Source organism: Lissotriton vulgaris, chromosome 10 (assembly GCF_964263255.1).
Source record: "Lissotriton vulgaris chromosome 10, aLisVul1.2, whole genome shotgun sequence".
Lineage (NCBI taxonomy): Eukaryota > Metazoa > Chordata > Amphibia > Caudata > Salamandridae > Lissotriton > Lissotriton vulgaris.
This window is the reverse complement of record NC_141698.1, coordinates 140,376,455-140,394,295: the sequence shown is the minus strand read 5'-3', so window position 1 is coordinate 140,394,295 and position 17,841 is coordinate 140,376,455. Positions and strand designations below refer to the sequence as shown.

Below are 17,841 nucleotides of genomic sequence, written 5' to 3'. Positions count from 1 at the left end.
TTGATCTTTCAATATATATTGGAAGTTTGAAATTATTTTACAGTGTAACCAAACAAACATTTTATGGTAGATTTAGCTCTTTGGCATATAATCAAATGTTCGTAAAACCATATGTATATATTAACATCAGATATTTTCTTTCATTTTTGACGCTAGACGGCAAATGTACTTAAGTTTATTCATAAGCGATTTAGGACTATCCCTGAAACTCAATGGGCAAAAGAACCGTAACCACTCGTGTTTTGTTTTGTTTTTGTCTGTTGCGAAAGCCTTATTCGTGTCCGTCGTTTGTCTCTAAGTAAACATTGCCATTCAGATTCAGCCGTTGTCTTATTTCCGCTGCGAAAGAGCAGTTTTGACTCCTCGCGGGCTCCGTTGGCGTCCTCAGTTACCAATGGCCGAGGCTACGTTGCTATGTGCGACCCAGTGAGAGCCACAGCGGTCTGGTACTGACCCATCTCGAACAATGAGCGGCGCAGCAAGTCCCAGTGTGTTCTTGTTAATGGTGACCGGGCAGATAGAGAGCGGCGAGGTGAGGAAATAAATACCCAAATGCCCGTAGACTACTCATTGTTATTGAGACATCTGCATCAACTGAAAGACCAGAACCACACTGGCCAACTTCAAGGACTGTTAATTCATTGTTTAACCTCTGCCCAAACATCCGAATTGTAGGCACCCTCGGGCTACACCACGCCGAAGAATATGTGGGCCATTATTTTATTATATGTACCCAGGGAGTAAATGAGATGACAATCGCGTGGCTTGTGTATTTAGGGGGCTTGACCTGTTCACGCTGTTAGACATGTACGGCCATTCTTCCCCCACATCTCGCCCATCTGCATATCTAACAGCTCATCTCTTTCCACTTCTGCACCCGCTTTTCACGATCCTGAATACACTTCCATGCATCTAAGTCACTTCGCCACCCTGAAACAGGCAACGAACCCACTCACCTTTAAACACTGCTTTTTCTCTTGCCATACCAATATTTTGTCAACTGTATATCTCCTTCACACACATTTGCACAGGATCACAATTGCAACTGGAACACATGACCATTTTGCTGTGCGCTCTTCATAGAAATTAAAGATTAGATGACCATGTATTCTGAATATCTTTTTGACCCAATGACAGACACTGTGAAATATTCGCACTACCTCTAGCCTCCGCTCCAGAAGCTCTCGATTGTGGTCCGCTATAAACACCTGGAGGCGACTCAGTTCAAAGTATAACTAAAATGGTACATGAGAAATACAGTAACACATCCTCCTGCAAATAACTAACACTCTCTTAGGGAATACACGATTAAGTAAAACATCAGATATATAATCTGGAGCTAAATTACTGGCATGGATTTCCTTAAAGTTTTTGAAGGTCATTGTTAAAAAGTCAATCTAATGGTTTTGCCATGTAGGTTAAGAACATGAATAAAGGGACCCATTTACGATGTTCGTTTTTGAGAACTACCTGGACCAAGACCCATATGGATGTGGCCCACTTAAAGCACTGCTTGTAATCTAAAGTTATGAGCTACTGCAGGGGTCTCCAAACCGGTCCTGGAGGGCCGGATCCATGCCAGATTTTTTGGATATCCCCATTGAGATACATGTAGTTATTTAAAAAATCTGGCATGGATCCGGCCCTCCAGGACCGGTTTGGAGACCCCTGAGCTAGTGTCTGACCTGCCGCTCTTCACCTTGATGCAAAGTACTTCTGTAGGGGTCAACACTTTATGTCAGTTGCGAGTCGCCTTTCACCTGCAACAAACTTTTTTCAGCTTTTCAGTAGACTGTTAGTGTTAAACCTCACTGGCCATTGTCTCTACATGAGTTGTCTGAAATTTTGAGAGAAGCTGCTGTACAAAATAACATGGTTGGTATATATACACAATTAGGTTAAATGGTGTGGTTTCACTGTACATCTATTAACACTTTAGGTATGAGGCATGTCTTTAGTTATTCCTTCTTTACAATCTCATGAGATTTCTTGTTAGGATGATAATGTTCCCAGCATAGTAAACAATCTTGTATCTGTGTCTTGAATGCCTTACTATATGTCTAACTGTTGTCCCTACTATTTGTTTGGCCCTAGCATCACAGTAAAGTAGCTTGTCCGCAGACCAATAAGCTTATCACATGGAAATGTGAGGTCCAGAACCTGTTTTTTGATTTGGAAGGGCACACCAAGCGTGCCCTCAAAAAGGGCATAGCATGACTGCCAAGACCTGGGTGAATTGTAAAAAGCAGTGGTGACAGAGTACCATCTCTTGTGAATCTGTTGTGTGAAAAGACCTTTTTTCTTTGTGTCAGAGTGAAAGCAGTCTACTGACCCCTCTTGTGTAAAATTCTATGATTATGTGAGCCCCCAAAACCTTGCACTGACATTGTGTGTGCATGTTAACTTTGTGAATATTCAGTAAGTGCGTAGTCCATGTATGGTAGTAGAACTCTCTGTGTGGCATGAATCAAATTCTACATCCCTACGAGGTGCTTAAGGTCAGGCCACGAGCGCAGGCCAGGACAAAACATATAAGGAAAGTGAGGGCAGGAGGATGTTTATTCTCATATCTGGCAGCTAAGAAGTGGAACAAACTATCCCAAGACCTATGCCTGACTATACAGCATTTACAAAGAAACTTAAAACTCATGTGTTCCCCAAGGTCTAATACCTGACAGTTCCACCACACCCATCGGCAGCCCTACCTCGAGTTCTCGCTACAAAGTGCCATGATATCCTTTGGGATGAATGCTGCGCTCTATATATAAATAAAATCAAATAAATCTGAGTACTGAGGCCAGTGGAACCCATTTTGGATGCGCTGGTTTAGCATGGCAACCAATGGAGGTTGAGGACAGCTTCAGATAGACAGTGGAAATGTATTGCCTGGATTCCGGTCATGGAGAACTTGGCCCGGAGGCCGCAACTGCTATACCTCAGCAGCTGTCTGCACTTGGTCAGGGAGGCATTCTCTGTTGAAGATAAGTGCTGCTGTGCAGCCTAACTGTCCAAACTCAGTCCAATAGTCCTTGTTTCAAAGTGAGGTCTATGCCATGGTACCTACAGAAGCAAATCTACTGTTGCAAGGGCAGTTATGTGAACTGCACCTGTGACACCTCTATAACTGTAACACCAACCAGCAAGCAAAAGCAGGGCTTAGCCTATCACTGGAATAAGAGAATAGAACACACAAAGAGTCTGCCAAGGGAACTTAAGAATTTTTGCCTGAATGAACACAAAGGGGTAAAAGACATTGAAAGGTGTTGCACATCTGACCATCTGGGTCACTTGACATTATCTTTCCAGTGCTTGATTAATCCCATTGGTGATCTCCTAGAGTGGGGAGAGAATACTGGAAAAGGGTTGTAGTGCATGGCTGAAGATCATAACTTAAATAACTGCCCCGTAACTGCATTTCGTTTTTAACTGTGTAGTATCTTGTTTTGCTGTGAGATGAAAGTGCTTTCATTGCAATAAAAGATTAGTGCTAGGCTGGACAATACGTTAATATGTCTGATGGCTGATTGTTCATTTCTAAGCTCTTGTCCCCTACACAATCTGCTCACCGTTGCTACCATGCTTGCTGTCGCTACCCCAAGAATTCAATGGTAAAAGGGTTTTTACTTGGCCCAGTTGGGAGAGCCATAGTAACATGGACTCATGTCGAAAGGAACCTCAACCAACTCTGCTGGAACCCAGTTTCCACTGTCTGCCCTGTGGTGCCCAGGACAGGGGCTGGCATGGCTCTTCAAGTTGGTTTTAAACTCTGACTGTGAGACAGTCTTGAATATAGTGCATTTCGCTAATGGGGACTTAGGTAATGGAGAGGTTGGAATCTGGGTGCCAGTCATGATGGCTTTGATGTGATAAGTAGGGTATGGTTTGCACATGACAAATTCCTGGCGGGTTTTAGTAGGTCATACAACTTCAAGGTCATAACAAAAACAAGTGCCAAAAGCTTGTAAATCACTCTATTTTAAGCGAAGCGCCAACTAGTTTATTTGAAAAATAAAGTGATGCAGGTATGTTTAGGCATGTTGTTTGATGTCCTGGTAGAGAAGTTAAGCTGAGAGGGAAGAAGGAATATTGAGGAAGGCTCACAAACAGGCAGCTGAAATATTGTAATTTGCTAAGTGTGTTTTCTGTTATTCCCGATTTTGTTGGGTGGCTTACTTGTCATCCTAGTTTATTGCACCCTATAAACTTTAGGTGTATGTATATTGTGGTGGATACCATGTTGTTGCCCTGCATATTTAAGTAGTCCCATTAGAAGGATATTAAAGTAGCCCAGCTTGCTGAAGACAAATGCATTGAATCTTCAAACAGGAAATGTTGTCTGATTCTTCTTATTTCGAACAGCTACAACGGAGCTGCTGTAGTGGTAGTGCTGAATGTTTCAATATATATATATATGCTAATGTATAACATTCCTATGCTTACTGCTGTGGGAGATATTATTTTCATGCCAGGTGGAAATGTAATCGAGGATGTGAAAGGGGATAGGACACATTCTGTCTTACAGGTACGAGCTAGTTTAAATTGGACGTGGAGTTCAGAGGCAGGGAAAGAGAGGATGAATCACGATTCATCAGGTTATTGATGATGTGAGAAGTTGGAAAAGGAGGTGATGAAACAGAGATAAGTGGCATAGAGGACAGTCGTAGAAAATAGCTGTTATTATGGCGAGCAGAAGTAAGAAAGATGAAGTCGCGTGAGAGCTCTTTTTGTGAAATTAAGTTGTTGAGGTTCTGATTGCAGTGGATTTAAGAGATTGCGAGAAGGTAGAAAGTGGGAGAAACACTAACACATGTCGTTCAAAGGTTTTAGAGAAAAACAGGTGATGGGACGCTGTGTAACATCTGTATGGAGGTGAACTAAATGTCTGACTTTCGGAGCTATGGGTAGAAGAAAGTTTTTGGGGATGGACTCACGATTATATGGGGATATGGCAAGTGGGAGTGACCCCACCGTTTACACAAGTGTATACAGGATGGCCAAAGGGTGACCAGCTGGTGGTCTTACTTTTGGAAAGAGAGGAAGATATCAGTTTGTTGCACCTTATTAGTGTGCACAGTAACCATCCTGGTGACAGTTGGATGCAACTGAAGCAAATGTGTAATTAGTCTGGCTTTCAGGAGGAAAGAATAAATATCTATTTTTAACTAGGGGCAGGAAATCAGCAGTTGTGAAGCAGTCAATTTAGGCTCCACTTAGGTTGTAGAGTTGAAGAGTTGTGCAAGGCGAGCTATAATTATGTATGATACGGTTGGTGGTTTAAATACACATGAAAACAAAGCTTTGGAATTCTAGTTATGTTATTAGATAATAAGAGGCCTCCGATGGAGTGGACCTGGGTTCTGTGTTTTGTGGGCAGATGGAGCAAATGGAGAAGGTGTGTTTCTAATGGTAGAGATGTTGGTTAAAAAGTAAGCACATTTGTCAAAAAATGTTGACCAAGATAATGATTGTGAGTGAAGAGGAGAGCTATAGTTTGAGAAAGATTCTGAGGGTGTGATTTGAGGGCAGCAATCCAGCTGCTGTAGTATTCAGATCTTGATTCCATCAAGACTTTTGCTCATTGTACTAAGGCTCTCCTTGTATGAACCAGTATTCTTCTAGTTTTATAATTTTCCTCATTAGGTATTAATATACCCATTGGCATCTTAATGATGCCGGTGACTGGGTAGTTTTTTTTTTGAGGGGGGGAGGACGTGAAAGATTTGTGTTGTTAAAGTGATTTAAGGATGTGTTTTTGTGTGAGAGCGATTTGGCCTTGAGGAAATAGGTGAAGTAATTGCTAGTGTGTTATTAGTGGAACTTTGGTACTTGTACTGATATGGTGATGGTGGGGGAAGATGTGTAGGTGGGTGTCACTGAATATTAGTGAGTAGCCTGTGTGGAGTACAATGGATGTAGCTATCTCTCTTAGATCTCTAAAGGTTTCTGATCTCACTGTTAAATTGAGGGTAGAGCGGTGGGAGTCAAAGAATTTAGCAAAGTAATTGGTCTCAAAGAAACAGCCTCGCAGTATTTATCTCACCCGCCCAAGAATTTACCTCGTATAGACATCCTCCGTCTTCACCTTGATACTAGGTTACATGTGTATGGTTTCTTGCAATCAACTAGAAAAAGGTAACCCTCACAGTTGCTGATTCTCCATTTGCCTCCGCTCACCACTGCCAGCATTTGGTGGCCATTCCTGTGCCTTTCTGCCTCCATGGCTAGCTTGTCACCATGCTCCCCTTGAATGTTGAGGACTAGCGCACACAGGCCAAATTTCGATACACAACTCAATGTATTGCCCTTCATTTGTCATTATTTCCTTGCACCTCATTGGCCATCACTATTTGGGAATTCTGTGATCCACACTAATGTGATGGTGTGTACTATTATTTACACATCCAAGTGCTCTCTCTCTTTCCTTTGAAAGTTCACTGGTCTCGATCAGAATACTCGATGGTTACATTGTGATTACTTTCCTTTACCACATCTAAAAACACAAACCCTATTGGAAATGCTCATCCTACTTTAAACACCTTAAATACTGACTCTTTGAAGATTATCCACTGTTGGACCTGGCCCTTTCTGCAGGGTTGTCCCCAAACAGTTTGCCTTCACTCCTCCTATTTATACTGAATTCTGTTTTGGTGGCCATAGGACTCTGTTCCCTTTACCACTGCTAACCACTGCTAACCACTGCTAAAGTGTGTGTTCTCTCCCCTTTAAATCTGTTAAACTGGCGTATACCCTATTGGAATATTAAATTTACTTATAAGTCCCTCGTACAGTGGTATACCATATACCCAGGGCCTGTAAATTAAATGCTTTTAGCTGGCCTGCATCACCTATTGTGCAGGCCACTTAAGTAGCTCCATAAAACACGTCCCAGGCGTGCCATTGCAGCCTGAGTGCAGTTTAAACCACCATGCTGACTTGGCATTAAAGCTATCTTGCGAAACCTTAAACTTCCCTTTTATACATATAAGCCACCCCTAAGGTAACCCCTAGATAGCCCATGGGGGAGGGTGTTGTATAATTAAAAGGCTGCATATGCACTTTTAGGTTTTATATGTCCTGTTAGTGAAAAACTCCTAAATGTGTTTTTCATTACTGTGAGACCTACCCCTCCTATAGGATAACATTGGAGATTCCTTATTATATTTAATAAGCTTTAATTTTCAATTGGGAGCAGGTCGCATTGTAATGATAAACCCTTTTTAATGGTAAAGTAACATTTTTCATTACAATTTTGAAAATGCAGCTTTTAGAAAGTTGGCATTTTCCTGACCTTAGCCCTTTTGTGATTGTAGCCTGTCTTGGGTCATATGGGTGGGTGTAACTGACAGTTAGACCATGTGAATTTATGTCAGACAGTCACAAAATAGAGGGGTTAGGTGTGACAGGATAGGGGAGTAGAGCTGAGGGCAGCCCTACTTACAACTGATTAGCCTGTGCTCTGTCTTCACACAAAGGACCTAACAACCCCACATTGTTACTGCAGCCAACTTGGAGCCAATGTAGGGAAGTAAGGGAATTCTATGCACTTTATAGCCACTGTCTAGAAAGCTTCTCCCACCTTCTAGAACCAGGGCATAAAAAAGGGGCCTTCAGGCAGCAACTCTTCAGTACACTTGTGGGTCTGTGGATACTCTATCAAGAAGAAGGACGGATTTGCAGCTGAAAGGACTGCCCCTCTACTGGACTGCTACTCTGAAGGAACTGCTGCCTGGCTCTACCTTGCCCTGCCCTGAGCCTCAGGCCCATAAATTGCTCCCCAACATCCTACACCAACCACTCTACCCAGCAGCAGTGAGTACCTAACACCCCAGTGGTGCCCCTCAGGTCCTGGACCCTTGGTGTGGCTCATGGGAGCTCAAGTTAAGCTTTTGGGCTCTTTTCAAACGGGACAGTTTGCACCGAGACCTTGACGCTCGCACTGCGATTCAGCATTAAACTCCTTCAGCCCAACTCTTCCCACTGCTGCCTCGATTTGTCACTGGGATCACCAGTGTAAAGCTCCAGCAAAGCCAGTCTGCAACACCTGGTCTGCTGTTCTTGCAACGCTCTCCCTGCTCCTCTCTGCACCCTCCAAAGCATACAGGACTCTTTGCACTGACTTTTGAGAATGTTAACTTTAGTGGGCCTAACTTGGTGACTATAACCGACTTACGCTTCATCACAGTTGGCCTCAAAAGTGTGACTTTTACCCCTTCCAGAACAACCAGTTATTCCCGATAGGCCCTTTATGCTTTTTATTTCAATTATTCATGAAAAAAAATAATAACTCCAGTTAATCTGATTGCAATTTTGTCCTTTTGGTGCCAAATATTTTATTAAGATTCACTCTATTCTTCTTAATTGGTTTAAGATTTTTTTTTATATTCTCACTTTATTAATGTTTGTGTGCTGCATATTTGCTTTACACATTGCCTCTAAGATAAGCCTGATAACCTTTAGTGCCAAACTACCCAGGGTTAAGCACAGACTAATTTAGTGATTTTTTGTGTTTCACCGTCCGAGGGATTTGTGTCTATTGCTTTACTTGACCAGGGATTACACCCCAGTCAACCAACAACCCACTTTCTTACATTGATGATCAGTGGTGAGGATAGGATTTGTGTTTATGCACTGCCATCCAGTGATTTTATGTACTCTACCATGCGGTATCTAAGACCATTACGAGTTTATTTTTAATTTTACTTTTTTTCTCATTTGGTAATTTTCCCAAATTTGATTCCTGTCTCCCCTTCATAGACTTGGGACTCTTTTGCTGTCTCACCTGTGATACCTTGCCAGAATGGAAATGGATTCCAACTGGCTGTCATATTATGAAGTTGCTGAGGAGGTTATGCAAGGAGAGGGGCAGGTTATGGAAAAGTGTCCCACTAAGCAAGACCTTTGGGATGCCTTGTATAATTATGAGGTACACACTGGTGGGGGAGGGGGGGGGGATGTCCCCAGAAGACCAAGAGGGGATGGCCCTGAGAAGGATGAGAAGGAAGAAAATTACTTGGCAATGGCTTCAAATAATAGAGGGCAGCCTACAGAGATGAAGTCCCCGGCTGGATCCAATGCAGGAAGCAATGTATTATCCCACACCCTGTCTCCTGAGGACATGAAGGACAGGCAGGATGAGAGGGATCTGAATTTGCAGCTGGCACAACTGGCTGCAGAGAAGAGAAATGCTGAGGCTGAGGAGGCCTTAGAAAAGGTGAAATTGGCCATAGAGGGAGAACAAAGGAAAGCTTAGTCAGAGAGAGCCTTGGCAGGAAGAAAAATGTTGGCTCATGAACTGAGTCTGAAAGAGCTGGACTGACTTGAAGGCCAAAGAGCTGTTAGAGTCCAGCAGGAATGGTGGCAGTGGAAATGCAGTGTCCATTAGTGAAGGAAGGATCCACATACTCACAGACTTGATCCTGAGGAGGATTAGACAGCTGCCCTCTGGAGGCATATACCTAGTGATGAGAGGGACGCCCTTCTTGCCCTATAGAAGAGGGAAAGGATGAGGTACTCCCCCACCCCCATGAAGGAGACTCTTGTGACGAAATGTGGATTTATCCCAGAAGAGCAATATAATAGAAAAAACCCTTGACGACCTGTGAATTACTTTATAGAAATACTAAATAAAGGCCGTGTATGAAGGACAAAATGTAGTATTCTAGATAAAAATTTCATTTTATTTTATAGATTAAAAAATAGATGTTTATAGCATTGTTTATTATCTCATAATACAAAACATGAATTACAAGGTATATCCCTTATAGTCTATTATCCATCATTTGGATCACCCATAAAAAACACCACATGAAAAAACATTTTAAATTCACAAACAATATCATGAGACTGACATCAGTTTTACCACAAAAATAACAAATACCCAATATTAAACACACACATACATCTTATCACAGCACCAGTCAAATACAACCAAATGTGAATAGATAACCAGTTCATATTTGATATCTGTGGAATTGGGGTGATAAGCCCTATTTTGTGGTCAAGTCAGGTGTTTGATCACAATCAAAACAAACAAAATGGCACTTTTAGAAAGTTGTAATTTTTCTGCCCTTCTATGCCTATAGCCTGGCCAGGGTCGCATTAACATATGATCACAGTAACTCCAAGGGCTAGTCAGATGGCCTCTTTAACTGAGCCTCAGGGACGTTAAAGGCTCCTCAGCATCCTTCGCCATCCCCTGGACCCAGCTGCAGCGAGTTCCTGACCCACAATTGGTGCCCTTCAGGTCTTGGACCCTTGGTGTGGCTCATGGGAGCTGAATTCAAGCTTTTGGGCTCTTAGTGACTGCTAACATGCCCGTTGGCAGCAGGATCTCGCAGGTGCACCACGGTTCAGCATGACGGTCCTTCAGCCTGACTCTCCTCGTTGCTGCATTGACAGCTCGCTGGGGCCACCAATGCTAAGCTCCAGCAATGCCAGCCTGTGACAACTGGCCTGCCATTCATGCTACACCAGCAGCCTCCCAAGACCATTTCCCTGTTCCCCTGGCCCACTCCAATGCGAACAGGACTTTGTGCATGGACTTTTGAGAAAGTAAACTTTAGAGGGCCTAACTTGGTGATTGTTTCCAACCTGCTCCCTATCGTGGTCAGCCTGAAAGTGGGGCTTTGATGTGGCCCAGCATGACCAGAAACCCCTGGTTGATGCTTTATACTTTCTGGTGCTATTTTTCACTTTAATCTTTACAAATTCATAACTCCTGCTCCACTGTTTTTTGTTGTTGAATACTTTATTCATATTTACTCTATTTTTCAAAATTTTGGGGGGATTTTTCTTGTGTTGTGTTTTCACTTTATTACTGTTTGTGTGCTGCATACATTCTTTACACATTGCCTCTAAGTTAAGCCTGACTGTTTTTTGTTCCTGGCTGTCACGGGTTAATGAATCACATGCTAATTTAGTGACTTTTTGTGGTTCACCCTGCAGGGTTTTTCGGGGCGGTTGCTTGAGCAGTGCTAACACACAGGTCAAACGATAACCCAATTTCGAACATCCTCTATTTCAGGAACTTGAATGCTATCATACCCTTTGGTTCACTGAAGCAGCCTCCTAGAAGCATGTAACACCTTACAAATCACTAGTAAAAAAATACAAATATTGGGCCCCATTAAGGGGACCAACACTCACCGTCCCTTCTCGGACTACCTACTTGGAGATGCAGCATCCATTTAGCCAGCTGCTCTTCCCCAATATATCACATTTGTTGACATTTTAGTCCACTGAACCTGTCATGATGCCCAGCTCTTATTTGTAACCCATTGTCCTCCACAATGGCATAAAGTTCCCTTTGACAGTAATCTGAACCACAATAGGAAAACAATTAATTGGCCATTTTCTGTTTATTCTTATCAGTGGGAGCCACTTTTTTGACTTTTTGCCCCGTAGATTGTAGATTCTGCTCCCCCAGGTGACTATAAATAATGTGGCTCCACCAACGCAGGCAGTCCTCTGCTTTCCCTAGAATGGCATCTTGGTTACTGGCCATCCATTGATGCCTCTCAGTCCTCGTTACCCCACGGTAAGAATTTAAACTACACAAGACCCAGCCGCCAGCCTTAGACTCTTCCTCCATCCTCTTTGCCCATTCTCTGCAAAATGTTAGCTATTCATTAATGTGATGTCTGAGGAACAGCCTTCAATTAGACATTTTTTTTCTTTAACCTCTGGGGCCAGTCCCTGTTTGGCATCCTCTGACTACACCTCAATGGGCGGCAGTGGGCCAATAGTCTATGTCCCATTCAAATGCAGGAGCTCCTGCAGGCCATCCTTTGCATCTTTTATTTACAACCTGAGGGCCACTTCCATTTACTATGTCCACATCTAACTATAAGCGCCAGCTCCATTGACCCAAATACTGAGTGTCATATACCCTCTGGCACTCTTGTCTAACCCATCCTACGGCCTTAAGGCTTCCATCAGCTGTTTTCTAAAATGCCTTCATGGTCCCACTCTCTTGCAGTCATTTTTTATATGTTTTCCTTCAGACTAATTCACAATGGGTAATCTTGTGCCTCCCCAGCAGTGGAGCCATTTGCTTGCAATCATCCTCAACCCAAAAATCTAAGAAAACCTACTGACTTCTCTTCAATTCAACTTGAGTACCCTTATTTTCTTAGCCGTTCCCTTACACTACATCACAAAGTCCAACTGCTAACTGTTATTCCTTTAATCCCTGGCAGCGGTGGGCAAGTCATTCCCTTTTCCAATTTTCTCAAGCAGACTCCAGCGCTTTATTGAGCCCATGTGTTAACAACATTCCACTGGCCATCTTCTACTTTTAAATCACAGAGCTACCCTCGTTGGTTTTTATCTGTTCACTACCAAAGGGCCAACTTCACATTGGCCTTCTCCATCTTCTGGTAAAAGATTCTTCCCAGTCAATTGTTTTTGGAGGCAAGTCCTGACTGTCATCTGCTGTCAATTTTAGCTAAGCAGCTTCCGTGTCCATCCCTCAGCAGTGCCAAATCCTTTCAGCCATTATTTCATCCTCACCCTAGAATGATTCGCCTTTTTGACACCTTGGCATCACCATAATGGTTAGTTCCTCATTGACATCATCTGCTTCAACCCACTGCTCAGTTGTAAGTTGGTCATTCTCTCCTGTAACTCTGAGAATCAAGCCTCTTTGGATCAGCCCTGTTATTTCCTAGGAACACCCACCCCCATTGGCAATCCTTCACACCCAAAATGATGACTGTTCTCTGCTGCTATCCTAATGTCAAGATGCAGCTGCCTATTCTCCAATTCAGGGACCCATCTCAATATTTTGCAAACCATATACCCAATTTCAAAGTCTGTTAATCTATCTCTGACCTCGGTTGAGAGGATGGGGCCAGACTGGCTAATAGTTGAGAAACCCCCTTTAAACATTCTTTCACTGTCCTGCCTTGAAAACAATGCCTATATTGGACATGGCATTTGCCCCTCTTTTCCCTTCGAAACCACCTTTGGCTGTTTTCCACCTCACAATTAAGGTGAACCACTTATTGGGAATTTGTGATCTTAACTACATGCTATATTTTGCAATATTTGCACCCGTCATCTCCTCAGCTGCATTCTGAAGATCTCCTTTCTCCCTCTTTCATGCATCTATTGACTCATGCCGCTTTACTAGTTGATATTTAAGCTTTTTACTGTATGTAGGCAGACAATACCATGTAGCAGATACCTGTGGATCATATGCTGAGATGCCGTACCCAAAAGTATTCCTCTTTCCCTTACTAGAGTGCAGCCCAGCGCGGGGATGCCTTCGGGTCACCAGGCGCTCTACAAATCGTTAAAATAAAAAAATAAATAAATAAATTGGTGGTTATAGAATAACAGTGTTGGACCATCCAATGGGAGACGCCATATTGCAATCAGTTAATAGCCCTTCATTTACTTGTGTAACTTTACAACCTCCAAAAAGCAAGGTACCCTTAGCCCTCTCCATACTCCAACTTGAAGCCTATCCCTTCAATCGGCATGCTATGCTCCTGCATCCTACCACTGGTGGTCACATTCTGCCTTCTAAACTGTCACACACTACTATTTTTCCTCTGAACCTCATGCTCCCCCTATTCCTCAAATACTTTACCTGCCAATACGATTTTCTCTCCCCCAGATGCTTACCCTCTTTCCTCTACCAAAATGGTAATAATCTTCCCTCATTGATTACTTTTACTTCCCACTTCTAATTACGGTTCTTTTCGCCTTCCCATTGGCCATCCTTTCACCATCTTAAATGTCACTGGAGTGGCAGAAAGAAGACACTTGGCAATGCGTGTATTATTCCACCAAGAACCCATATTTAATTGTACCGAGGCTTTATCAACTTATACTATGTTGTGCACTTTTGAAAATGTTGTCTGTCCTTTCTTAACCAAATCAGGGTTAGCAATCTTGACCAAATCGCCAACATTTAAGTTACCAAGGGGCATATTACGAAGCTTAGGCGAAAAATATTGCTAAGCTTGGTTAGTGGCCAAAATTACATAGCCGAGCTTCGCCTATTTTTATCGCTTAGGAGCCTTGATATTATCAAGGTTTATCTCCTAAGCAATAAAAATCGGCCGAAATGCATGAATATTGCTGAAACGTCAGCGATATTCATGCATTACCGAGCAAATGCTCTTAGCCATGTTATCCACCTACCTTTGGATAACATGGCTAAGAACTGCTCTGGGCAGGCGTTAGCTTTTGGAGATAATCGCGCTTAGCGCGATTATTCCCAAAAGTCGGTAATAGGGGATAGCGATGTTAGCGACTGTTTCCAGTCGCTAACATCTTGGCACGCCCACTTTGCATGTCATTAGCGATAATTATCGCTGACATGCAAAGTTTGCCCCTAAATGCCCGCTATCGCCTATTAGCTGTCGCTAACTGGTGTTAGCGACAGCTAGGTAATAGGGCGATTAAATTTTCGCCGCTTTAGCGGGAAAAATTCCCGCTAAAGCGGCGATAAGGCCCTTGGTAATATGCCCCCATGTTTTTTCTCCAACATATTCAATTTTGCTTTCTGCTGTTTCAAATGTATTTTCGCTAGCACAATTGTAATTTTTTATCCAAGATAAGAGGTTGTGAATTACCCATAAACCATTCAGGCCTAAGCACAGTACATGGTTTCCTCCGTGTAAGAAGTTCAAATGAAGTAAATCCAGTGGTATTGTGTGGGGTACAGTGATACACCCATATTAAATTAGCTCAATGTGTTTTATGCATTAAGTCCCACTTTAAGAGGTGACTGAACACGATCCACAGCCACTTTATTAAACCTCTCAGCCAAACCATTCATATTGAGTAAGTAGAGAGCGAATTTTTTAAGCACAATGCACATTTTTTCAAGAACTCATTAGGTTTGTGTGAAGTAAATTGTACTCCATTGTCAGATATTATAGAATTAGAAATACCCTCTTGTCTAAAACATTCTTCCAAAATTCAATAAAAGAATCTGTATTAGGGCATGCACTTCAGTTCTGCCCACTTTGAATAATAGTCAGTGACCATGAGGGCATTGGTTTTTCCAAAAGACCAGCCTTCCTAAGGCCCCAAAAAATATATGGCAAGTTCTTTCCAAGGTGTCAATGGAAAGCCATGACACTTAATTTCTGAGTTGGTCTTCTATAGTACCTTACAATTAGCACATTGTTCACAATTTAACAAAATTTGAAATCTGATCATCCTTTAATGGCCACCAATATAGTTCCCTTAATTTTCTTTGTATAACTGATTCTCCAGTGCGTCCTTCATGTGCCAATGAAATAAGTATAATGTGTATTGCTTTCGGCAAGGAGAAATGAGACCCTTACAAAACTAAATTTCTTTCCGAAAATAATTCCCCTTTGGCTTTCCAGAAAACTGAATTTAAAGATTTTTCATTTGGCTGCCACGAGGCAGTAAAATTGTGGACTTCACACAAATGTACGTCCTCTTGTGTAGCTTTACACACTCTTCCTTGTCTTCTAATAGTCTCCTCTGTTTGCCTTGAATTGGTACCCCTAATAAATAATCTGCTCGAGGATTAAATGAACTAGGAATATAGGTCACACAAGTTATATTGATATAATTTGGATAACAATCTAATAAATCTAGATGATGCCTTTCCATTTATGTTGCTATATAACAAGAACAACAATCGTTTATGATCAGTCCTGTTGGTAAAGGACTTTCCCACACATAAGAATGGAAATTCTCAAGCACATGCTAGGGTTTCCCTTTTAATAGTGGAATAATTCAGTTCAGCTTGCCACAATACCCTAGAAACAAAAGCAATGGGGACCTCTTTGTTACCTTTGAGTTGTGTGAAAACAGCACCCAAATCAGATGCACAGTCATCCACTTTTCTGATAATTTTTTTAAACTCAGAGAAAGGAGACAAAGGAGTGGCATTAATAATGGCACTTTTCTTATGTTGTAATGCAATGTCATGTTCCTGTCCCCATATAAACCGGAATCTTTTTTAAATAAGAGACTTGCATGAGCCACTACTGATGAAAGTTCTCTTCAAAGCAAGAATGAAACTCACACACACCCAGGAATGACCTTAGTTGATTTTTGTCCGAAAGTGTTGGCACTTCTCTAATGGACTTCAACAGATCATCTTTAGGTGACATGCCATCTTGTGGAATTTTGTGAGCCAGATACTCTACTTGGTGAGACAAGAACTTACATTTTTCGAATTGTAAAGTCATTCCCCTTCCCTTAAGAATGGCTAAACCAGTGCCCAAAATGTGATTGTGTTTGCCAATAGAATCAGCGTACACCACAAAATTGTCCTGAAAGTCAACCACCCCTTCGATGTCGCCAAATAAGCTGTGCATCACTTTCTGGAACACTAAGGTGGCAAACCAAACAGCATCCTGGTGTACCTGTAGGCTCCTTCGGGTGTAATGAAGGTAGTGATGTGATCGACATTTTCAGTAAGTTCTATCTGGTGATATGCCAATTTCAAACCTCATGTCGAGAACACCAAAAATCCACGAATATTTGTGAGGAAGTCTTGTATGCATTGTTATGGACGAGTGTCCACCACAATTTATTTGTTCACAGATTTTAAATCAACACATAGCCTCAATTCACTAACTATTATTACTGACTACTTCTGAAGTAAGTGTTATCATGCACTGCATTTACCGTAATGCATTGGGCAAATTGATTGCTGAGCTGAAGTTGTGTGCTCCCACCCTCTTCCTGTTTGAAAAGGCTTACTTGACCTACTGAGTTGACGAGGTTGTCTTGATGCACCAGTGCCCACTGAGTGGTACAAAGACCTGAGAAGACTTTGGGAAATATTTTCAGCACCCCCAAAATGACCTGTTGCTCTCTCCTGATGAAGGAATGAATCCAGAAACACGTGTCTAAAGTTACACAGCACAGGCTGCACCATCAAGGGTGAACATGAGACTACTACTGGAGTAAGTGTTATCATGTACTGCATTTACCATGATGCATTGGGGCACATTGATTGCTGGGATATGAGGCACTGTACCCCCAGCCTCTTTCTAGTTGTGAGAGTGATGCACATGATAGTACATATTAAAGTTGGGGAGGCGCAGACCGCCAAACTTGGTATCTGCACATAGTTTAGGCATGGTCAAGTGAGGTTTTTCCTCCTGGCAGATGTAAGACTTGATCTGGCATCTATTCTTTGGAGTAGGGTAAACATGGACAAGATTGGCAGCATGTCCAGTACTTAGTTGCAGCATGGGACCACCACCAATTTTATTGTCTGTATCTGATCCCAAAGTGATAGCAGAAGTGCCCTCCATTTCTCAAAGTCCTCCTGCATTTCTTCAAGGAATGGTGATAGATTGTCCTGCACCATGGTGTGAACGGAGGTGAGTATCCACATGCCAGAATATTTCATGTGGATGGGTTTCCAGGTGAAGGGTAAAGAAGATCGAGAGAACCCTCGCGTCCTAGGTGTCCATGGTACAGCCTCACTTTTGGTCTAGTTAACATTGTACCCAGAGAAGTCCAAGAATTTGTCTAGGGCCATCATCAAGGCCTGCACAGAAGGCTCAGTGGAAGAGAGCCGAAGCAGGATATCATCTGCATCAAATTCATTTGTTGGGCTGCAGTGGGGATGTCCGATATCTGGTCAGACTTGCAGAGCGCGATGGCCAGCGGTTCCAGCACCTGCAAGAAAAGTAGGGGACAAAACGGGCATCCCTTCCACATTCCGCGATGAATGGGTATGGTGCTTGAATCGCCCCAGTGCTGACCTGAATGTCCTACGGAAAGGCTTTGAGCCGCAAAACAATTGTAATGAAGGTCCTCCCGATCTCCATGCATGTCATTGTGTGAAAGAGGTAGCCTCACTCCTCCAGGTCGAAGGCTTTTTCG

The 17,841-nt window shown here is 42.6% G+C and overlaps 1 protein-coding gene across 1 annotated transcript in view; it reads left to right on the top strand.

Moving 5' to 3' along the window:
- The first annotated feature begins 327 nt into the window (after nucleotides 1-327).
- Nucleotides 328-17,841, top strand: part of B9D1 (B9 domain containing 1) — a 396,621-nt gene continuing 379,107 nt past the window's right edge. Inside the window, exon 1 of the mRNA XM_086940722.1 lies at nucleotides 328-532. Coding sequence (XP_086796848.1) covers nucleotides 467-532 — 66 coding nt within the window. The 5' untranslated portion in view covers nucleotides 328-466. The remainder of the gene's footprint in view (nucleotides 533-17,841) is intronic.